This window comes from Vulpes lagopus, chromosome 13 (assembly GCF_018345385.1).
Source record: "Vulpes lagopus strain Blue_001 chromosome 13, ASM1834538v1, whole genome shotgun sequence".
Classification (NCBI taxonomy): Eukaryota; Metazoa; Chordata; class Mammalia; order Carnivora; family Canidae; genus Vulpes; species Vulpes lagopus.
In genome coordinates this window covers 21,060,762-21,084,869 of record NC_054836.1, presented here as the reverse complement: position 1 = coordinate 21,084,869, position 24,108 = coordinate 21,060,762, and the positions used below count along the sequence as shown (strand labels likewise).

The window sequence follows — 24,108 nt, the reverse complement described above, 5'->3', positions numbered from 1 at the left end:
GGATTAGAAGAACAATTGTTAAAAATTATGTAGAGTTTTTTTCAGTTGAAAACACTAGCATTGTCTTAATGTGATCCCATATATTACCATTATAGACAGAGTAAGGTTCTGCTAGCTTTTGTGGATAGGTTAATTTATTTTCTGGAGCATATGGACTATCTTAAATGTATTAACTGTTTTTAAAAAGAAAAACAAATTTATAATTTCATATTAATTTTGCTGTATATTTTGAGGTATGTCAGATGCTGATCTTCACTTTCATCTATGAGGCAAAATTCTTTTTAAAAAATAGTGAGTGCATATATATTTCTTTGAATGGTCAGCAGAAGAGAGACTCTAGACCTTAGATTCCCTCATTCACTCAACATTTGTGTGTTGAGAGAATAGTGACACATGTGATGGGCGGAACCCAGTTGTCCTGTCTCATGACTTCCGTCCCAGTGGGGGCTCAGCCACTCTTCTTACCTCCTGGGCCTAGAAGGTGTCCCAGGACATGCTTTGCTGGAGGTTCCCAAGCCTTGGTCACAAAGCATAAGAATCACCAGGGATACTTACTAAAAATACAGATAACTAAGGTTTCTTCCAGGCCTATGGACTTATCACCTACAGATGGTGAGGTCCTAGAATCTTATTTCTGAAGCTTCCCAGGTAATTCTAACGATCATACCCTTATACAGTGGATTTGCTAGTCCTCGGAGAAGACTTTTGGAGTGTTTTCACCATGTTCTTCGTGCCCCAAAAAGGTTACCATTGGCAGGAACTCAGTGTAGCTTTTTACTTTTTTTTTTTTTTTGGAGGCATACAATTCTGACAGGCCTTTTCCACTCTGCACTGTGTTCATCTAGCTCCTTTTCTTGCCTTCTGCTGCCCTTCCTTACTCCATTTTAAACTCTGTGTCAGCTATTTTAAATGATTGCTAAATGGAGATTTATATGGTTGTTACCTTATAAAGAAGTGCTTTCCGAATACAAATATTTTACCTTGTTAGGAAAGGATAGAATTTGAAACCCCAAGCTGAAGTTCCATTCATAATGGACGGGCTATCTGTTCCCTTGCCCCCTGTGAAGAAATATGGCTTCTTACAATTCTGATTATCAGAATTCTGACCAGTCTTAACTCCCATCAAAGCACATGACATCTCATAATTTTACCATAATATGCTTGTTTGCTAGAAATTCAACCAAGGTAAAGTCTGTACTTAAATGATTATTTATTGCTAGTTCTAAGTAACATGACAAATCATGATATTAATGTTAGATTGACCACTTTTCATACTGTGTTTGTGTTGGTATAATATAGTTTTACATGTATAAGCACACACACGTGTGCACGTATATGGTATAGCTGTGCATGTCTAAGCCCCTCAGAATTGCTCATTAGATGAAATAAACAAACTTATAAAACATTTCCAATTGAAATTTGAACTCTCTAAATTACTACTGGTCCTGTTGTTATAATCCTACACATGTATTTATTTAGTCTTCTAGGACTTGTGTATGTAGGGTATAAGCTCTGGTCATGATTAGTTGCAGTTACTTTTAAAATTCATTTATAGCTTTTTTTTTTTTTTTTTTTTTTGATGTGAAAGGAAAATACTTATGGCCATTTCTTTTTATACATGCATTTTTGATTACTTCCAAAATGAGCATTTGATATATGTACTTCTGAATCTTCTTCATTCTATAAATCCTTTGTTTATTGTTCTTCTCCCCTCTCTTATTTTCAACTTATTTGAGGCTGCTGGAGGTACTACATCCCATCAAGTTAGTTTCTCCTATTTTAATGGATTTAATTCACTCCTTAACAACATGGAACTCATTAGAAAGATCTACAGCACTCTGGCTGGCAACAGGAAAGATGTAGAGGTGACTAAGGGTGAGTGAGAATAAATCTGAATTTTTGCCTGCTAGTATTGTGGTGTATTATTATTAGAGTGAAGAAGGCAACCTAAGAGTTTACAGTATAGATTTCTTTATCCCATTGACACATATTAAGCATGTGGTACATGTGTGTTCTCCATCCTTTGATCAGACAAACAAAAGCAAATAAAACAGTCTTCAGCAAGTTTTAAATAAACTGAAGACAGCCTTTGAATTAGGGAACCATGTAAAATTTCTTAACTGTTTTCAAATCATGCTAAGACCTGAGCTAAATCGGCAGCCTGTAAAGTGGCCTTCAGAAGTACATGAGGAATTCCCTGACAACCTCAGAACAAGATATCATTATTTTAATGGGTTTAAAAAAAAAAAAAAAAAACACAACAATCCTCTTAAGAATTCCACAGCTTCATTAATATAACCTCCCAGGACAGATGCATGTGAAGTTTCGTATCTGCTTCCTGGTTTTCTCGAACCTGCAATTTGAATAATGTCCTGTGTCATTTATTCCAAGCCTTCAGATGAGACGCCAATCTTTTAAAGTCAATGTTAAAGAAACTATTCTGCACACTCCTTCCAGACAAAAGAGTTGCAAAAATTCTTATATTTGGGTTTACTTGAATTCTGTGACTGATAATAAAGTTTTGTGATGTTCTCTCATTACAGCGCCTTGAGTTAATGCTGCGTTTAGTGGCTATTCCTTCTTGAATCTTTCCCTTTTAACTCTTTTTCCATACAGAGGAGTTTGTTCTGGCAGCTCAGAAATTTGGTCAGGTTACACCCATGGAAGTTGACATCTTGTTTCAGTTAGCAGATTTATATGAGCCACGGGGGTAAGTTGGCCTTTTTTTTTTTTTTTTTTTTTCCTAATTAGCTTAATAAAAGAGGTTAGGGTGTGGGGGTAGGAGGAGGGCAGCACACTAGGAGAAAAAGAAGCCAAATTAAAGAGGACTCTGAAATACAGGAACAAAAAAGGGAACGTTTTCAAATTCCATAATGCACATATTAATAAACTTGTATTTTGTTGTTGCTTGTGGTGCTTTTTTTTCTCCTCCAGACGTATGACCTTAGCAGACATCGAACGAATTGCTCCACTGGAAGAGGGAACTTTGCCCTTCAACTTGGCTGAGGCCCAGAGGCAGGTGGGCAAACGGAACAGGGAACAAACTTGCTTTCTAATGTTTCTTCCATAGGGTACCCCTACACCCTTTCTACTTGTGGTTGCCTTTTGGCCCTGGTATCTGACCTGCCGTCATAACATTTTGCACTACAAATCCAGACCATTTCAAAAGGCTGTGAAGAGAAATTACTTAGAGATGTTCTGACTGATAGATAGTTGCTCATTACTTTCAAGAATGGGGTGATTTCCTAACTGCACTGGAAGCCTGTCTCCCCCCGCAAAAAAAAACAAAAAACAAAAAAACGGCAGAAGATCTTTTCTTCTTCTGTATGTCTCGTGTTGAGAGTTGTGGGACAAGCGTCCTGTTTTGGTGTCACTGTCCTGGCGAGGAGGCAGCGCATTGCTGAGTGAAAGCCGTCTTTGCTCCAAAGAGAGGTACTTCATCAGCTCATTGTGTAACTGCCATGCCTTCCGTTATTCTGAATATCAAAATGAGATAATTTTGTTTAGTCTGGAGTAATAGTTTGAAGGCTTTTAGACTTCTTTTCTCTGTGAAAGGATTCATAAGTTATGTGGAAACAATTTGAGGAATGCTAAATTTTATTTTATGGTTAACAGAAACCAATCTCTTGAAGTCATGAGAGTCAGAAACTTAAGACATGGGACCTCCTCATTTAACTCTTGCTCGACTTGCCGTAGATCAGGATTAGAGAATAAAAGCTTTCATAGCATGTGTTGTGCTTGCACGATGTTTGTAAAGTAAATCCAGGCACAGACGAGCGTCGTTTGAGAAAAATACCTCCTTTAAGGCAAAGCCACCTCTGAATCCTGTGAGACTTAACAGTTTTTGGCTTGGAACTCTGGGTCTGTACAGAGACGCCAGTTTGACCACAATGGGTTGATGCGGGCTACATTTTTAGGACTGGCAGGCCTCGAGCCAGCACCCCTCCTTTCAGCTCCCCCCCCCCCCCGCCCCCGCTGAATGCAGCGGCAAGTTTTGTGTGTGCAGTGTATAACTCAAAGTGGTGGGTGTATGCTCAGTAAATCCTAACTAGGCACCTCTGGAAAACTAACTGGCTGTTGTTAAAAGAGGGAGACGATGTCGCTGTGTGCCGGAAAGAGGACTCTATAATCACGTGCAGAGGTAGAAGCAACATTGCTCTCCTCCCTTTGATTTTTAAGTACTGCTTATTAGACGATTATCTCTTCATCTCTAGAGGACTAGCTGTTGTAGAAATTTGGGGATTAAGAAAAAGCAGAGGGGTTTTTGTTTTTTTTTGGGTTTTTCTGAAAAGATCCCTTCTGTTCTCCAGCTGGCAGTGGTATCTCACAATATTTCCTTCCTGCCCTCTGCAACTTTGGAGAGTTTATGATGAGTGCTCATTGATAATGGCCATGCAAGGGTTAGATGATATTTACAGCAGAAAATGATTGGCTGCGGCTTAGAAGTTTAGACCAATTCACAGTGGCCTTGCCTGGAATATTCTTTCCTATGTGAACACCAGTAGGCCTGACAACATTGACAGACTCCAGCAATGGAGGTCATCCACCTGGTAGGCTCTGTGCTAACATGTATCCTCAACAGAGGAGTGTGAGAATGGGAATCTTTCTTGTCTCATGAGCATGCTGCATTTTGAGCTTCAGAAAAGTTCATTGAAAATCAGGGATTGTATTTATTTTTATCTTTTCAATTAAGAGTTAGTGATAGCAGTAGGTCTGCCACCTGCTCCCCCCCCCCCACCAGGTCCCTATTGTTTTCAAAGTATTTTCACTCATTATTTTGGTGTCAGAACCTTTCTAAGTACTATATATTTGTATCCATATAAAAAAGAAGTGCCTTTCTAATGGATGCATTTTTCAAAATGAGGTTACTCATGATTTCCATCTATGCAGAGATCAGTTGGAAATACCCCATAAAATTTGCAGAAAAATGTTTTACATTCTTAAAGATGCATATTTCTATGTAAAGCTATTTCAGTGAAGTGACTTTAAAGGAGATTCCAAATTATCTCATTTTGTTAGAATTATGTTACATTGACAGAAGCTAAAATTCAGTGGGTTGATAGCTGGGGTTGGTAATTTTCATTGTTCACCTATTTTAATTATTGTGGCTTTTGAAAAAATAAATTTTATTGGATGTGTATATTCATTCAACAGGTATTTATAAGCACTATCACTGTCATTTGACAACTTTGCATGAAATAAAATTACGGTTTTATTTATGTAGTCAGAAAAATGCAATACACTGAAATGTTCTGACATCAAAAACATGGTAAGGATAATAGGTCAAAAGACCAGTAAAATAACAACTGGCTGGGCCTGAAGAAAAAAGTGGATAGAAAAGAGGAGAAAATGGAGATCCCTGGGTGGCTCAGCAGTTTAGCGCCTGCCTTTAGCCCACTGCGTGATCCTGGAGTCAAGGAATTGAGTCCCACATCAGGCTCATGCATGGAGCCTGCTTCTCCCTCTGCCTGAGTCTCTGCCTCTCTCTCTCTCTCTTTCTGTCTGTCTCATGAATAAATAAATAAAATCTTTAAAAAAAAAAAAAGAGGTAATGTAATGATTACTCATAATACAACCACCTAGTTGTAGCCACTGTAATATTTTGAGTTATATCTGGGTGTTGGGATAGCCAAAATATTAGTATGTTTTTATAATCATACACATACCCACAAATAATTTTAATTAAAAACAACATCGCATTGCACATGATCTTTTAATATTGTTCTTAAAAGATTATCATGAAATATTTCAAACATTTATAAAGGTAAAGACAATCATCATGAATACCTGTCTACCTGCCATATTCCTTTTAACCTGTTTTCCCTTTAGAATCCCATATGAACATTTTTCTTAACATCAAAAAATTATTTTACAATGACATTTCATTTTAAGGCTGTAGTTTTTTAAAGAGAAGTTTATTTATTTAAATAATCTGCCCCCACTATGGGGCTCTAACTCACGACCCTGAGATCAGAAGTCACATACTTTAGTGACTGAGCCAGCCAGGTGCCCCAGGGCTGCAACATTTTTAACTGGTTCACTATTATTGGACATTTAGGGGATTTTTCAGAGTTTTTGCTCTTGAATACTGTTGCTTTTTAACATTCTGGTAGCTTGATCTCTCATTTACTTACTCATGATTTACTTACATGATTATTTTCTAGTCTGATTTTTTTTGTGAGTAGAATCACAGGGTCAGATGTTCAGTACAGGAGTTTGGGTGTATGTTACCAAGTTTCTCTTCAGGTTTATGTTAGATTAAATGTCAGATTTGGGAGGCCCTGTTTCTATCAACTCTTGCCAGGCTGGGTGTTGCCATTAGAAAACAAACTATGGTGACAGATGATAGTTAAGATTTGTCATGGTGAACACTTCACAAAATACTTCAGTGTTAAAACCCTATTTTACACCTGAAACTAATACATTGTAGGTTAAGTACACTTCACTAAATTGAATGAACAGAAATCCCCCAAACCTACCAGTTTGTTTGATAAAGAATGATGTCTCATTAGTGTTTTTAAGTTAGTATCTCCTTGATCACTGATAAGAATTAAACATTTGAAAATAGGTTTGTAACATTTGGGGGCAGGGGTCCATAATGGTTCTCATTATCTTCACATTTGATTTTTCAACATTAACAACAGTAATAACTTTTTATTAATAAGAACAACAGAATCTAACCCTACCTTCCTCTTTGATGTGAATTTGGAACTCAGTGGGGTGATTTAAAAAAATCATATGTGCTCATGGACTGTCCTTCTTTCTGTCTCCTGCCTCCCCCTGTCCGACTTCCATATGTGCAAAGAAGAAGGCCTCAGTGGACTCGTCCCGACCCATTCTCCTGCAGGTTGCAGAATCAGCCTACAGGTTTGGTCTGGGTTCTATTGCTGGAGGTTAGTCATGGATGAGTACAAATTTATCACTTTTATTATTCCGCTGGTTTTTTTCCTCTGATTTTCCACCTTACAGTATCAAAGGACAGAGCCATCCTTGGCCTTTCCAAGCCAGTTTCCTGTCTGCACTTCTGAAATGGAACAAGAGCAAAGGGAACTCCCCCCATACCTGCATGCGATCAGGGACTTTTTCTTTTATCTTCAGATAGGCCTTTTTTTTTTTTTTTTTTTTAAGATGGGTGAATAATGAGATTAGGCTGTAGGGGATGTGATTTTGCACATTTGAACTGTCTATGACATCATCATATCAGGAGACACTTCAGTGAAAAATCCATAGTTATTTATTAGGAAGGTTAGTGCAGTTTTAAAGTCTATATGTGCATAATTTGTTCCTTTCCTTCATCAGACATCTCTTTGACGTTTGACCACTTTCCCTTTTCCTCTGATCTTCCTTCTGAAATATTGGTATTATTTCATTTTAGCTGTTGGAGCCACTGCTGTGTATCCTATTGATCTTGTAAAAACTCGAATGCAGAACCAACGATCAACTGGCTCTTTCGTGGGAGAACTTATGTATAAAAACAGCTTTGACTGTTTTAAGAAAGTGCTACGCTATGAAGGCTTCTTTGGACTGTATAGAGGTTAGTGCCATGTGCTAAATTCACGTAAGGTGAAATAGTAGCCAGAAGGTTTGGTTTTCCATCTGCATGCCTGAAATGGATTAGGGAGACTGCATTACAATGGAAATGCGGCAGATTCTCAATTATCCATGCTAATGGGAGTAGGCTGGAGGCATCCAGGGCATGGCTAATCGAAACAGCCCATAATCTGAAAGCCATTTATATTGCCTTTTATTATGTTTTATTTATTAAAATAATTATTATTTTTTCTAAATATCTTCAGTGGGTTTTTTAAAAGGCTCTCATATGATTTATCTTCTTGAAGTAACTCCACTCACCAGCTCAAAGGGAAAGGCATCCTGGGGATGGGACAGAGATTAATCATAGTCCTTGAATATATCCCCCAAAAGTCTATCAGATGGGTAACCAGGGGTTCAGTGGAACCTCCTTTACTGCCTCTTCTTTAGATTGAAACTGCCCCTTCCTCTGACTCTGTACCCAGTGGAGTTGATTCATATGCCACTCGAACAGGTAGTCTTGTTTACCTGCTCCTTCAGCCATCTAAGGTTCACGAAGCAAGGAGGACAGTAGCAAAATGTATGTCATCACTAATAGAAAAGATCCCACAGATCCTGGCTGGTTTTCCATTGGTATTGGCCTGTAGAGGCTTGACGTTACTTCCCAACCTCTGTGTTACCTTGTACAAAGAGAAAAGAAGTGAGTATATTTGCATCAGCTTAAATACAGTATTGTGGGCATCTGGGTGGGTTGCTCAGTTAAGCATCCAACTCTTGGTTTTGGTGAGGGTCATGATCTCAGGGTTGTGAGATGGAGCCCCAGGCTCTGCATTGGGCATGGAGCCTGCTTAAGATTCTTTCTCCCTCTGCTCACCGCCCCATCCTTACCCCTGGGCTTGCATTCTCTCTTTCAAAAATAAATAAAATACAGCTTTGCAAGGCCATTCAAGCTGAGCCACTTTGCCATTTGGCAACTGCATTGTTGGTGGGGTCTCCCCTTCCTGCCAGTGCTTGCTCTAGAAGAAAATAGTAGTTGGTACTTTGTAGGGACAGACCTTGAAACCGGCAGCCACATAAATCTGTGCCTCTAGGCCTCTTCTGCCATCTGCTGACTTCAGCCTTCATCTTAAGCATCCAGGTTTAAAAAAAACAAAGACCCCTCTTGAAATCTCTCACCTTCAAAACTAGGGGGTTTTAAACTCCAGAGTAGTTCCATTTTGCAGGTCCTATTGTGTAGGTAGATAACTCTCATCAAAGTCCTTTTGATCTTTTTCTCTACCCTCTTTCCCTCACCCCCTGCCTCATCTTACAATTGGGAAGGTCTTTGACCCTAGGTGATTGATGATGACCCTTACAGGGTCACTGCCTTCATTTGAAATACTCTTTGCTCCTGGTGACAACAAACCTCACAAATGAAATGTCTCCCAAGTAGTACAAGGTTAATGTCACAGTGCTTGCTTTGCAGTGATTCAGGCAAAGGCTGCCACCTTACCTGTTCACATAGGTTGTTCTCTGCCTGGAGAGCTTTGAGTGTTAAGCCAAAAGGACGTCTGAGCCTTTCCATTGCTTCACAAACTAATTTCATGGCCTTCCCTCGGTATTGGATTAAGTGCCTGTAGGATTGTGAGAAATACTTTTTATCCTGCTGAATGTTTTTAATATGCATATGTTGACCTCGTTTGATTTAATGTTGAGTCCCTTCTCCTTCCTCTTTGACCAGTCTGACACATCTTGATTCTTTGTTGTATCCAGATTTCCTTCCCTAACCTGTTCTTTTAGCCCCATAGATGGAACAGCTTAAAGCATACCTGAGTGCAGAGCTAATATGGTCATCCCACAAACCTCTTGCTGTTTTAGAGATTATCATCTGTAAGATGGGGGTGGGGGTGGGGGAGTGGGGGCTGGTTTTAACTCTTTAGGGTAGGAGAGTCAGCCCACCTATTAGAGATGGAAGCTTGCTTTGAAAACCAAAGAGGCAGTCCTCCTTCTTTTCCTGGTTCTAAATAGCTAAAGGAATAACTATTTATCTTACCTGTTTTGGCTGCCTGAACCCTAAGTGGTTCCCTGTCAGAGGATGCTAGGTAGAATGTGAGTATAAGAAGATTCATTCTGGGAGTCATCTCTGTTCATTTCCTCTTTATTTCTTCTATTTTCTAGTAAGTGATTTTAAAGCAAAAGATTTACTGTAAAACCTTGTTTGGTTTCATTCTTTAATTTGGAACTTGAGAGCAAAGGAATGATTGGCAGTTCAAGTGAGAAAAAAAGATTTATAACCTTCCTTCATAAAAATGACCTGTTCCTATTATTTAGTTGGGGACCAGTTCTCTTTAGTGCCTTGCACATAATCAATAATTAATAATTGTATGTAACTACTAAGTTATAAATGCTTGTCATGAGAGCGAGAGAAAGATCAGATGAAAATGGGAATCCATCAGTAGTAGCACAAATTATAATAGAAACAACAAGAATCTGAGGTACTCCTGGGAATCATCACTTTATAACCTATGTGTGCAAATTCAATAGAGAACACAGCCTACATGTGATTCTTCGACTATAAATTTCTCATTAGATGTAATTTTACTGTTTAAAAATTTTATTTTAAGGGAAACTTGAATTTCAATTTTGGGAATTTTAGAATTGCCTCTGATAACGCTTCACCTAGCAGGATTGAGAAGGTGTCAGAGGACATCTCTAATTTATAAACATGTTTTGAAATATGGAGCATATTTTTTCTATTATGGAATTTTGCTTAACATGTAATTTTTCTGCATCAATACATATATAATTGCTAATATTTCCTGAATAGTATAATTTGGGAATGTTGCATAAGTAAGGTCTCTCCCCCTATTTTAAAATTATCTTTGTGCATATTTTGGAAAAAAGTTGGCAGTTAACCCTGAAAGAAGGTACTTGCAGATGTATCCTTATTATAAGGTTAATAAGCATCTTCCTCCCTCTCTTTTTTCCTTTTCTTCCCATAACAAGAATACAGATCTCTAAAGGGGCGCTGTTTTTGTATCAAGAAGTAATTCCTTGTGGAACAACTAGAATGAAGGTTCTTTCTAAAGAACTCCTGAGCACTCCACCACAGGTGGCTTTTTCTTTGATTTCCCTGGCAGCCGCCAGCCTCTGCACACAGTCTGTGAGGTTATCCAGTCCTAAACGGGGAGTGCATTTGGGTCACCACCCTGGAGTCCAAAGGGGTTTGATAACACAGCTGCAGGCAGTGTCCACAACTGTCCTCAGTGTCCTGTGCCTCCAGCCAGGAGTCGTTTTCAGACTGTAGGGCTGGGGGGTTCTTAGATCCTACTCTCCATGTCTCTCTGCAGCTCTTTGTTCCCTTGTCTCTGAGCATCTCTTATTTTGGAGGGAAGGAAGGATCCTCTTGAAAATCCTCTGAGATTGACTCTGCAGACCTTCTCTGTTATATACACTACTTTCTTTACATGAAAATGATTGCTTTTCCAGGGGTTTTTCGTAATTTTGGAAAATCAGATCCCCAGGCTAAGTCTATCTGTATGAAGAGAAATAACCCTTAAGATAATCCAGATCTTCTGAAGTCACTTGTGATCGTCTTCCCTTATTTCTGCCCCCCTCCCCAGATTGATTTCATGCACTTGGGTGTTTAAAATCCTTAATGAAGTACCTGACAGCTCATTTAATTTGAAGGAACCACATGACCAAATGAGTCAGTTATTGGCCTGATAGTGACTTGGCATATTAAAGAGAAACAGTTACTTGGGTAATCGTCCCCAATTAAATGCTCTTACCAGTCCAGGAATAACTAATCTCTGCCTTTAAACTTCGCTGTACTCTCCTCTCTCAGATGCTTCAGGTAATGAGATGAGCAGCCTTAGAAATTCAAAAATTTGGGGGGAGGATCTTTGGGAAGAAAGATTCAAGAGAAATCTGAATCCATGAGAAGTACTTCTTAAAGGGAGGCTTTTCTTTTTGTTTCTTTGGTGGGAGAAGCCATAAGGGACATCTGCCAGAAAGAGAAATTAGGGGATGCCTGGGTTGGTCTGTCAGTTGTCTGCCTTCGGCTCAGGTCATGATCCCCAGAGTCCTGGGTTGGAGCCCTGTATTGGGCCCTGTATTGGGCCCTCTGCTCAGTGGGGAGTCTGCTTCTCCCTCTCTCTCTGCTGCTCCCCCTGCTTGTGCTTCGCGCGCGCTCTCTCTCTCTCTCAAATAAATAAAATCTTTAAAAAAAATTAGATCATTTTATGAATTAAAATTAATTTGGAGCACAATTTTTGAGTTAATTTGCAAAAAAAAGTTTTTTTAATTGGATCATTGATCTGGGCTTATAGAGTCTTAGATGTTATCTGGGCTTCCAGTCTTTCAAGTTATCTGTGTGGTACAAAAGCAGTCGTTTTCCATCCTGGAATGTTCTCAAGGTGACATCTAGAGGATATTGTGGTGATATCTCAGGAAGTTATTGATATGTTTGCATTCTGGAAGGAAGTTTTGTCAGACAGCTAGTTTAAGTTAGACCTCTTCTTGTGGTTAATGGCTCTATAGAAGGGGGGACCCAAATTACATGGGTCCACAGTGAAATTCCTCTTTGCGTAATTCTTGTGGATAAAAATAAATTTAAAAAAATTCTAGCACCAAAATAAAATGATTGAAGTTTCTACAACTGTTTTGCATAACTTAACGCATGTGTCTTGGAACCAACTACAGTGAATCCTTGAACCGCGCCAAGTCATGAGTATCTATCCACGTCCAGCAGAGCTTCTGATGAGCACAAAGATTGGTTTGAATCTTATTTCTTTGGTTCGTTTTTGCATATATTAATTTAGGGTATAAAGGCTGTAAAAATATCAGAAAGCAAATATTTGCTTCTAGGAAACCATGAGCTGGGTAATCACATCTGCGGAAATCTACAGTGAGCCAACTGTACCGAGCACAGCGTGTCAACTCAGGAGGCAAAGGTAGCACAAGGTCAGACCAAGGTGGGTGGGTGCATTGTCAGAAGCTAGAGAGGGCCAGATGAGAACACTGGTGGAAAACTTAAAAGGATGGGAAGCTGGGAAGGATGACAAAAATATTGAAGTAGACATAGTCCAGCAAAGAAAAGACTGAGTTAGCACTGGGCCTCCAGAATGGTGGTTTATAACCAGCTACTGCCGTTGCTGAGGCTGAAGCAAGCAGAACAGATTAAATTTCAGCAGCAAGGAGTTGAAGTAGAAGGAAAGGTAAGCAGGAGTTGCCGAGTACCAGAGTGACAAACTGAAGGAGAGGATATGACCTTTCTTCCCAATAATCTTCACTTCTAGAAAGCCAGCCCCAAAAGAGAGGAGTCAAAGGAACTAAATCCTTTCTAGACTATCATCTGTATCATTCATTTACATTTTTGACACTCAGCCTCTAAATCATCCTAAGCCATGGCTAAGATATTAGCTGGTTCTTGACATTTGGAGTGAAATATTTAACCCAGAAAACCAATTATTTTTATCTGAAATCTGCACTGTGCCCTCGGCCCTACCATGTCCCCAGTTCCACTGCATAGTCCGTGTGGGGTGGCTCCCTAGGAGCCTATGCAGATCGGAGGGCTCTGAAAGGGGATAGCTCAGTAGGGAGGGTGGAAATGCCTCATGCCTCAAGGCAATATGAGTCAAAGGTGGACAGACAAGTGGTTGGAGGAGGAGGGAGGAAAGAAGGCTTGAACAAGTGAAGAGAGAAGGCCATGGAACTAGGAGCAGGAATAAAAGCTGTGAGACAGGGCGCCCAGAGTGCTGATAGCTCCAGAATGAAGGATAATCTGATGTTGAAAGCAAGGCGGGCTCTCTGGGAGGATGAGGGCAAGTGTAGGGGCCTCTGTAGGGGAGGTCAGGAGGCTAAGAATTTAACATCGGAGGGGTTTCCTCTGGGTTGAAATTAGATAACACAAAAAAGTGCTTCATGTGCCTTTCGCTAGAGGAATAGGGATCATTTATGCACTCATTTCCCCTGCCAGACTGTACCCCAAATGCCTCCTACCCCATTTGACATGCTTGGCATTCCCTTCCTCAGGACCATGCTAGCCACTCTTGAGCGTGTTTTTGTCTGCCCTGAGACAGAGAAGCTGCTTTAGTTACAGAGTTTCTTCCTTGTCGTGGCTGACCCTTCGACATCTGTGCTCCTGCCTGTCTTGTCCAGGGTGCTGTTTGGGGATAGCCACTATATGTGGCTGTCAGCCTGGCTCCCAACTGACTGCTCTGCCTAATAAGCCCAGTGCCCCACATGTGCCTGGACTCTGATTTGATTACCAGCTGCTAACTAACAAGTTGGTCCTGCCACCTTCCAGTGCCCAATGTTAGAAGAGCCTGATACAGGGATCCCTGGGTGGCGCAGCGGTTTGGTGCCTGCCTTTGGCCCAGGGCACAATCCTGGAGACCCGGGATCGAGTCCCACATCGGGCTCCCGGTGCATGGAGCCTGCTTCTCCCTCTGCCTGTGTCTCTGCCTCTCTCTCTCTCTCTCTCTCTCTCTCTCTCTCTGTGTGTGTGTGTGTGTGTGTGTGTGTGACTATCATAAGTAAATACAAATTAAAAAAAAAAAAAAAGAAGAAGAGCCTGATACTCGGAACCTGGAGAGAGAGGTGGGGAGGCATGATGTGGATGCCTACCACACCTCCACCTCCTTTTGGTTGTGTGAGAGGGCTGGTCAGTGCCAGGTCCTAGCCCGATGCCAAGCGGAGCCCAGAGAAAAGTTTTGGAACAGTCTGGGCCAGAAGAAAAGCCTTAACAGAGTAAAGAAGAAAGTTGGAGCAGTAAGTCTAGTAGAGGGACCAGGGAAATGCTGAGCACAAGGGGGCTGAATAAATTCAACTCACTGCAGAGTCACCAAACACTTACGGACTTGGGACAAGCTCTCCAGATTCCAGTTTCTGTGAAGGAAGAGGATGGCGATGATGGTGATACTGATGAAGACAAAAGCAAACAACAACAAAAGTCACTTCTGTCGGACTTTCTGTGTACATGGAGGGCTTTATGTATATGAACTCATTTCACCTTCAGAACTACCCCATGAAGATGATACTGTTTTCCATTTTATATACATAGAAACTAAGGTCCAAAGAGATGGGGTTAGGTTGCCCCAGTTACACAGCTAAGGGATAACAGAATCAGCATGCAGACCTAGCATCCTGGATCCAGACTCCACACTCTTAATCACCTGGCTCTTCTGCCACGGAGTAGAAATTACATTGTGTAAAGAGTCGCTTATCATCAGAGGTTGAGCAGTGTTTAACTTCTTTGTTTACAGAAACATTTTATTTTAACTTAAAAATGTAAAGACGTGTTGTTAATGTCTGTGCTACTTCCTTATCTTTGCACAGAGTAATAAGCAGGGCCACTAGGTACTCTCTGACCAGGTGTGCTCTCACATCTTGGGGATGGCTCTTCGAAGGATAGGCATAATGCTCTGTGGACAGCATTATACTCCATGCTGAACTCTGGACTTTGAACATTATTCAGGCAGAATTGCCTCTTGTAAGCAGGAAAGAGAATCAAGGACATGCCTTGAACAGATAGAAACATCACATTTTTGAATGCACAATGGAGGTTGTGAATAGTGTCTAGCTCTTTGTACACATTTACTCATATAATTACCATAATAAACCACTGAGTCATCATTAGCATCCTTGATTTACCAGTGAGGAACCTAGAGTTCAAAGACTAACATTCCAAGATCACTCAGCATGAAAGCGGTACCGACCTAGGATTCCAGCCCAGGTCTGTCAACCTCCAAAGCCCAGGCTCCAGCTCATTCATGTTGCTGCCAAGACATTGGAAATAAATTGCTTCAATTAGGCCAGCATTATTAATGAGTTTCTTTCAGAGTACCTTCCAACTCTGAGATTTAGAATTATATTTCTAAAAGGTTCTAAGTAAAGAATAGCATAGTAGCCTTCTGTTCCAGCACACTGCTCCCAGGGACCTCTTTTTGGGGTGCCTCCAACTCAGGTTGGAGGTTCCCAAGGTGGGCTTACATCCCACACCTCAAGTTCAGTTCTCGTTGAGACTGGGATCAGAGGGGATAGTGTGATTTATATCTCAAACCTATGAAATTTGAAGACCAAATACTATATTAATATTGTACCCTGTAAATCTTTTCTCGCATTAGCAGCCTTCTGGTAAAGTTTGCCAAGGAAGCATTGCCACATGTGCTGATGGAGCTGAACTAAAATGAGAAGATTAGAAAACTAACCACACTAATAAATTTCATTTGAGGCAGTTGGAAAATAGACTGCTGTTTTGACAAGTCAGAAACAACACACACATCCATTCTCTGTTAAAATGAGTTTCCAGAATCCAACAGAAACATCTCCTATTAGAAGCCTAAATTTTCTGCTGAGTTACCCAGATGTCAGACATATATGTACTTTAAACTTCAGTGTGATCTTGTTGAAGTACCATAACAGGATTGGCTGTTCTAGGCATTACTGAGCCACATCCATTTCTCCCGTCCTCCCCACTGCCACCTACTATCCCTGAAGTCAGGGAACCAGGAAGGTTAGTGAAATCCCCACTTCTGTGACTTTTCATTGTCCACAGATCATGCTCCTTTCCAAAGGGCATTTACCCCAGGCCGAGGATGTCAAGGCCCATGTCTATAGTGGTGCTCAGCTTCTAGTCCACGGACACCTTTGTTTCCCCATTTAGCCAGGGCAGTCACCACAAGAACAGTCCTCATCCACTGCCTCCCCACGGGCCAACATCTGGCCCAAGTCTTGGGAATGGATCTGTACTTTGGTTTTATTCTTACTGAGTTGAAGTTATTCATTAGTGAAACTTACGGCCTCTGATTATGTTGCTTTAACCTCTCGATTATTCTCCCTGCCACAGAGCTCCGACCTTCCCACCTGTCTTTCACCTGCCTCTAAAACTTTATACTTTTTGAACTTGACTCTTGACTTTCAAAGCCACCCCCCTGGCTACAGGATTTGGCCCAAGCTCCTCCGTGTGACTTGGGAGAGAAGCAGTACAGTGCACCAGATAGGGGTATCCCCTATGGTGGCACCTGGGTGGCTCAGCAGTTGAGTGTCTGCCTTCGGCTCAGGTTGTGATCCTGGGGTCTGGGGATCGAGTCCCGCATCGGGCTCCCCTCAGGGAACCTGCTTCTCCCTCCACCCATGTCTCTGCCTCTCTCTGTCTCTCATGAATAAATAAATAAAATTAAAAAAAAAAAAAAGAGTACCCCCTATGGCCAGACCACCTGGAGTGAATCCATTCTCCCCCTCTGCTAGCTGAGTGTCTCCTTTGGCAGGCTCCTTAAAGTCTCTTTTGGTTTCTGCTGATGGGATAAAAATAACTTATATTGAGTTACTGTTTTGACTTGTGTGGATTAAATGTGTGACTCCACATAAAGCTCGTAGAATAGTGCCTGACATGCAGGAAGTGCCCCCAAATCCTGGCCATTGTCACTGTCACTCCGATAGTTACTTAGCATCAGGTCTGGGATCCAGCCACAGCCCTCAGTGATCTTGTCCCAATCCTTATTGTGCCAAGGTCTTGAGATTTTGGCACCTACCCATGTCTCTTCTCCAGTGAACCTCTACCTTTCCTTTCAGGTCTGGCTCTAGTGCCTCCTCCTCTCCAGTGCTGTCCTCCCTCCTGCGGGAAACTGGTTCTCTCCACTATATGCTCGTAGTTCTCTGATGCTTCTGGGTTACAGTACTTCTCTATTTTTTGGTGCTTTATCTCCTCTTAAGCACATAGAGACACGTAGGGTTTCCTTTTCTTCTACACTGAGAATTTCTCCTGGGGGCAGCACAGACCCTATCCCGTCCATCCTACTTCCTTCCAGTCCCAGGCGCTCAGAAGGCACTTGGTAAATGTTTGCTGAACAAATAAATATTTGCTGCCCTATATTTAGTCTTAAATACAGGGTTTTCTCTTTGGTTTGGTTTTGTTTTTTCTGTTCATGGTACATTACTAAATTTATAGTGAGAGACAAATCTCGATAGCTTAAAAGGCTGGCTGAAGTGATTGTGTCCAGCACCGCAGTCATTTGGCTCTGAGGGCTGTTTTTTATTAGTCATTTTAAAAGACTGTCATGGGATAGTTATAGAGACAAGAGATCATCCTATAAATCACAGTGCTTTCAACCCATCCATGGTTTGGGTCTACAATTTAATGATGAGAAAAATATATCTAGCAAGTAAATATTTAAACATTTTGGTACTTGACCCACAAACAGAGTAAAATGGATATTGTAAATGTTAAGGTGTAGTAAAACAGCTCATTCTGATATTTTACCTGTAGAAAGTAAGTAAGTATCCTTCCATATAGTAATAACAAAGCCTCTCTTCTCAGATTAGAGACCGTAAATTCCTAAGGGAATGTAGTTTAGGAGGAGGGAATGCTTACTTTGAATAAGAGCACTTGCTTGGCTCAGATAGTTGCATATTCCTGTATTCTGTGCTGCTTTGGGTCGTTTCAGTTATAAGAACATAGCCCTTCTCCAACTAGTGAGAGCAGAGTTTTGTTAAGAGTATAGTCGAGAGAGAAAGAAGAGGAGATACAGTGATTCCAGGGCAGGAATATTCCTGGAACCTGGCCTCATAGGGATCAGAAGATGGTCAAAGCCACTCCTACCTGCGCACCCTTCATGGGCTGTCTGCTCTTTCTTTGGTGTCTTTGTTGCATTGGCTTCATGTTCTCTTCTCTGCCTTTCCACTCCCTTTTCTTATCATCATGTTCCTCTTGCTCCATTGAGGCATTAGCCAATCTAGGGTTTCAGCCAGCCGCACTCCCTACTCTGCAGGGTATCTACTTCGTCTGTGCCTCTGTACTGACTGTGCTCTTCACTCTGAGGACTCTGTTACCCTCCTGGGCAAAGATTCCCAACTGGCTAGCTCCACTTAAGGCTACTAGCTCATAAGGCCCAGGTTGCTGGACTCATGGCCTGCACGTGTTTTAAGTGTCTTATTCTTGTGTGATCAACTGTGGGTCTGGGGTGAAGCAGGCTCCAGAGATGGCAGCCTTGAGAAGACTTTGTAACCTCCAATGTTTCTAGGATCCAGGCAGGTTATGTACGTGAAGAAAGGAGGCGAGGTGTGAGAAGGAGATACACATTTGCCATGGAGCACAGAACAAATGAGTGTTGTGTATAAGCATGGACTCTTGAGGAAGAAGGCTCAGGTTCGAAGCCCACCCTCACCATTTATCAGCTGGGTGATTCAGAACAGATGAATCTCTATGCCTCAGTTTCCTCTCTGCAGAGTGGTTATAAGGATTAAATGAGTCAGTAAAGTGCTTAAGGTCGTGTTTGACACAACATAGCTATTTTTAGGTCAGCTGTGTTTAAAGAACATTTTCATTAGCATCAGCATCCTTATCATTGAATTCCACAATGAAATGAGTGTCCTCCCATTTTTTTCTAAAACATGAAGCCGTTTGTGCTTTTTGTAGCACCAGAGGCACAGAAAAACATTTCTGTGAAGATAGCAACAGAGCAAGAAAAATGATGAATGACCATTGTTTTCAATGCATTAGGGAGTAGGGGGACCTTGGAGAACTGATAGTTGGGTCCTAAAAGGCAGAGACTCATCCAGCTGAAGCAGATTGCCAGAATGTTAGAACATTCTGTCCAGAGCTGTCTGATTGATCTGTCCATTGACCAGTCTGTCTTTTTTTTTTTTTTTTTTAAGATTTTATTTATTTATTCATGAGAGACACAGAGAGGCAGAGACATAAGCAGAGAGAGAAGCAGGCTCCTTGAGGGGAGCCCGATGCGGGACTTGATCCTAGGACCCCGGGACTATGCCTTGAGCTGAAGGCAGATGCTCAGCCACTGAGCCACCCAGGTGTCCCTCTGTCTGTCTTTACATCTCTCACAATAAGCTCATGTTCTGTTGGAAACCTTGTGCTTCTCAATAAAATGCATCTGTGGGCTGTACACAGACTGCCCTCAGGCTAGGGACTTTTGGCCACAGGCTTAGGATGACGGTGTATGCCAGACTGGTCTCTCAGAAGAGATTGCAAGTGGACCTTCTTATGTTGATGGATTACAAAATTGTCTTTACTGACCAAGGCTGACACTGTGAAGTCCCTCTCAAAGATGGCAGGATGACATGGGAAACAGTATGTTCTGATCCTCAGGGTTAGCTCACTGTGTATTTCCAAGAAAAGGCATCTGCCTTTGATTGTATTTTCTTAGAACAAATGAAAATTATAACATTTTTTAGTTTACATATATATATATATAGGCCTGATCCTGTTGTGAGTGCCTTTCCCAGAAGCAACCCTTTCCTGTCAAAGGCATCTTCCTCCTGTGCTCCAATACATAATTCCCACTCAACACGTTTCAAACAGCTTTTTATCACTTCTCACCTGAAAGCTGTTGCTCTCCCCAGGTTTCCTCTCTCCCTAGGTATTCACACCAAACCAGTTTTTCTTTCTCTGTCTCCTTTCCTGACATGTGTGCGTACCTACACACATACACACAGGCACACACACACATCCATCTATTCGTATGTCCTGTCTTTTTTCCACATAGCAGCCAGAGTAGTCTTTTTAAAAAATGAATTAGTGTAGCACTCTCCTGATTGAGGCTTGTAATTACTTCTCATCTAACTTAGAATGTTACCAAGCTCAGGATCCTGGCCTATGATGTAGCTGTAGCACTCGGCCCCCTCCTGTGCCACTCTTCATGCCTTTTTTGCAAGGTGGCTCACCAGTGTTCACCCTCATTTTTGAGCACACCAGCCTTGTTCCTACTCTGTGTTCTTTGCCTTATCTGTTCCCCTTCCGGAAGTACATCTTACCCCAATTGTCACCTCTTCAGAACAGCCTCTCCCTCCCTTCTGTCTGAGACTAATCAGACCAAGAACTTTGTTTGTCTTGTGCTTAATACCAAGTCATAGTTGCTAAATGAATGAATGACTAAACTGTGGGCCTTCGGGTGTAGGGAGAGGAGAAAGGTATTAGAAAAAAATGATATATTCACTAAAGTACACTTGTTTAACTTATTTAAGAGGCAGGAGGAAAAAGAACAAACTTACAGAATAATGAGATTTCCTATATCACTAATAATGTTGATTTATCCAACGTGCAAACGACCCAGAATATAAGAGGGAATTTACTTGGGCCTGATGTGGCTTTTAGACGCATTTGTACTTACACATTCCATTTCGCATATTCTCATTAAAAGTAATAGCAGAAAATTACAGCAAAGATTGACCCAGTGTTCAGATGGTGATCCCCTCTTTAGAGCTGTTGATTTGTTTAGTTAATGGTAATTTATTTAATATACTTCTACTTTTTGTTGTTTTTTAGGTCTGTTGCCACAGTTATTGGGAGTTGCCCCAGAGAAGGCCATAAAACTTACAGTAAGTCTTTTGAGTTGATGATGCTTATGCAGGGAGTTTGCACACACTCAGGAACCTAGCAGATATTCTTATGGGAAATAGCAGGTTTGTATTTCCTCAAGGTGCTAGCTAACTCGAACCTAGGGCACTTATCACACACAGCATTTCACTGTCCTCCATTGAACACTGAACGTTCAAAAATGTAATGCTATATTTGAACAAGAGTTGTGGTGGCTGCTACCACCATCACCACCACCACCACCAAAGTGGCAGCAGCTGCAGCTAAATTTACCAACATCCCTACCATATTTGGTACATTACATGGATGACCTGTTATTGTTTAATCTTAAGCAAAGTGGGATCCAGAGTTTACAGATAAGGAAACTGAGGCCCACAGGATTTAGTCCACGCAATTCATGGGTGGAAGGTTAGGAACTCAAAACCAGATTTTTTCTGATTCTAAAGCTTAGTAACATGTGTTTATAGAATTCGTGTATCGGGTATATTCTATAAGCATCTGCCAGGCCACCTGTTCAGGGGTCTGAGTTCTAGTTGAAGTTGATCCTTGATCCAGTGTTACGCTCTCATATGACAGATGGGAGATATTCAGGAAGTTTGTAGAATGTGACAGGTGCTGCCGTTATATTACAAAGGTCATAAAGCCCCAGGAAGTTAAACACTACTTTTAGATTGATCTCTGTAGCCTTGATGCCTAAAATTCTTTTACTGTGTTGTTATATCTTCCAAAAACATGACTGATTTTTAAGACTGCTTGAAGTAAATAACAATTTGAGTTTATTATACTCAAATTAATATTACTGATGTTGAGAATTCTTAGATATTGAATCTTTTTTTTTTTTTTTAATTTTATTTAAGAGTGAGAGCACAAGAGAACACAAGTGGGGTGGAGTGTCGGGCACAATGGGGCCATGGCAGAGGGAGAAGCAGGCTCCTCACTGAGCAGGGAGCCCAAGAGGGCTCCTCGATCCCAGGACCCGGGATCATGACCTGAGCAGAAGGCAGATACTTAAACGACGGAACCACTCAGGCACCCTGAATTGCTGAAAAGTCTGCTTTAACAACTTTGTCTCAATGATGAGTTTTGCTTTAGATTAAATTTTGTTAGTGGATTTGAAAGTGATTTTTAATCACTCTGTAAACCAGTTTATTAACTTATAAAACATATGTTTTCTTGTCCCTCATGTCAAAATGTCTCTCTTATGCTATTGTAATATAAGCATTTTAAGCTTATAAGCAAGCCATCTATTCTTTTTTTTATAAGACTTTTTTTTTTTAGAATTTTTAAAAAATGTATTCATGAAAGACAGAGAGAAAGAGCAGCAGAGACAAAGGCAGAGGGAGAAGCAGGCTCCATGCAGGGAGCCTGACCTGGGACTTGATCCCTGGTCTCTAGGATCACACCCTGGGCCGAAGGTGGCGCTCAACCGCTGAGCCGCCTGGGCTGCCCTCTCCCCCCCCCCCCACCCCCCCAATAATTGCTACACCCAGTGTCACGCTGGAACTCACACAACCTGGAGATCAAGAGTCTCACACTCCACTGACCCGAGCCAGCCAGGCACCCCTAAGCCATCTATCTTTCAGTTTCTCCCAGAAACATCAGGCATACTTATGTATTCACCTTTTAAAAACTACATATGTGCTATTAAGGACACTTCTCAAATTCTTTAAGATCCTTAATTTATTCAGTTATGATTACTTCAGTATACGGACAGAAGAGAAGAACGTATTTGCAGCTATATATTTATATGTGTTTAATGACTTTATATTTTTCATCAGCTTCTATAAATATTTTTCTTCAAGGTGAATGATTTTGTGAGGGATAAATTTATGCGCAAAGATGGTTCGGTCCCACTTGCAGCAGAAATTCTTGCCGGAGGCTGTGTAAGTACCTTTTTTGCAGAACTCTGTGTTGAAAAGACTTGTTTCACGTGTGTATCCCCACTGTGGCAACCTAATGTGGACTAAGGCTTCTGTTCAACCACAGATCCTGTGCAAGGGCAGAGGCTTCTAGGGCACAAGAACTATTCCTGAGATGGAAGGGTAAAATGTTTCTGATCTTACTGCCTGTTAAGTCATGCCTGTTAAATTCGTCATTGCTTTCAGTTGGTTCTGCAACAGAAGTCATTTGTGGCAGAAGTGTTTGGCCTTTCAAAGAATCTTTGCTCACCTTTTTCTAATGTTAATTTGTAGTACATTCTTTCCTCACGGCACCCTCTGCTGGGTCAGGCACTAAAATGTGTAGTTTGGAGTTGGCAGCCATAGCTCTCTGCTTTGCTTTACTTTACAAGTCCCAGCACCTCCTCGAGCTTCCCTGTGCTTCTAGAAGAAGGATGCTGGGAAATAACTGGCTGAGTATGCTTCGCATTGTTGAAACTGCTTGGAATGAGTATTTCTTTATATGGATGAACAACCTGCATCTTGTTCTTAAGCTCAGCAAAACATGATGTCTCATTTTATCTCATGTACAGGTTTGTTCATGTGAATGCAAATACTTTAAGTAAATTAAATTCTTCTACAAAGACTGGCGCTATTTAAAGATAAGGTTGGTTAAATAAACGGGCTTTGATCACTAGGGCAATACAATATTGGTATATTTTCCATCTAAACCTGTTTCTTTTCTTATAAGAAAGATGAGGTCACTTATTTTTTTAATTAGCTTGTTCTGTGCAGGAAATGGTATTCATAAAATAATCTTGAAAATCATTGCATTTAGATGCTGGGCAAACACCTGAGAATATTAAACCTTTGTTTGGAAAGGGCTTATTGTTCTGTCTGACTTTGAATGGGAGTTCCTTAAATGTAGCAGGAGCTAAGAAGTTCTAGTCCTGGTAATTCTTAAGAGATAGATGGAATTTGGCTCTTGCTGATTTCTTTCTGTTTGATCACTGACCTGTCGTAGATGGCCAAGTAGGGTCCCCCTGTCCTGTAACTTTAGGAGCATTCAGGATGGAAAAAGGGAAGCTTTATTCTAAATAAAGAGGACACATAATAATCAAAAAGAATATTATTAGGAGGTGAGGAAGCTGCTCTTTCTGGTAAGTACTATTCATTTGAAACAATAGTAGTGTCCGTTTGAGTAACTAGGTTTTCTAGTATTAAAGTGGCATGTCCATGGGCTGTCTCTGGCCTGGCCTCCAGACTGGTTGCACAGGACCTGAGATAGCAAGGTGTTTCTGTAGGTCAGGTGGGTTCATTTTTCTTAAAAAGTCAGGTTTTAAACCTGCTTGAAAAGACATGATTATGTATCTCTGTAAGAATTTA

The 24,108-nt window shown here is 41.0% G+C and overlaps 1 protein-coding gene across 2 annotated transcripts in view; it reads left to right on the top strand.

The window, feature by feature from the left end:
* The window catches only part of SLC25A13 (solute carrier family 25 member 13), a 185,364-nt gene that overhangs the window by 109,205 nt on the left and 52,051 nt on the right, over window positions 1–24,108 (top strand). Inside the window, exons 7-13 of one of the 2 annotated variants that reach the window (XM_041727316.1) lie at window positions 1,737–1,875; window positions 2,617–2,710; window positions 2,935–3,019; window positions 6,809–6,893; window positions 7,376–7,534; window positions 20,795–20,847; window positions 22,648–22,728. In XM_041727316.1, coding sequence (XP_041583250.1) covers window positions 1,737–1,875; window positions 2,617–2,710; window positions 2,935–3,019; window positions 6,809–6,893; window positions 7,376–7,534; window positions 20,795–20,847; window positions 22,648–22,728 — 696 coding nt within the window. Of the gene's footprint in view, window positions 1–1,736; window positions 1,876–2,616; window positions 2,711–2,934; window positions 3,020–6,805; window positions 6,894–7,375; window positions 7,535–20,794; window positions 20,848–22,647; window positions 22,729–24,108 lie in introns of both variants that reach the window. The other variant, XM_041727314.1, reaches the window with a different exon arrangement.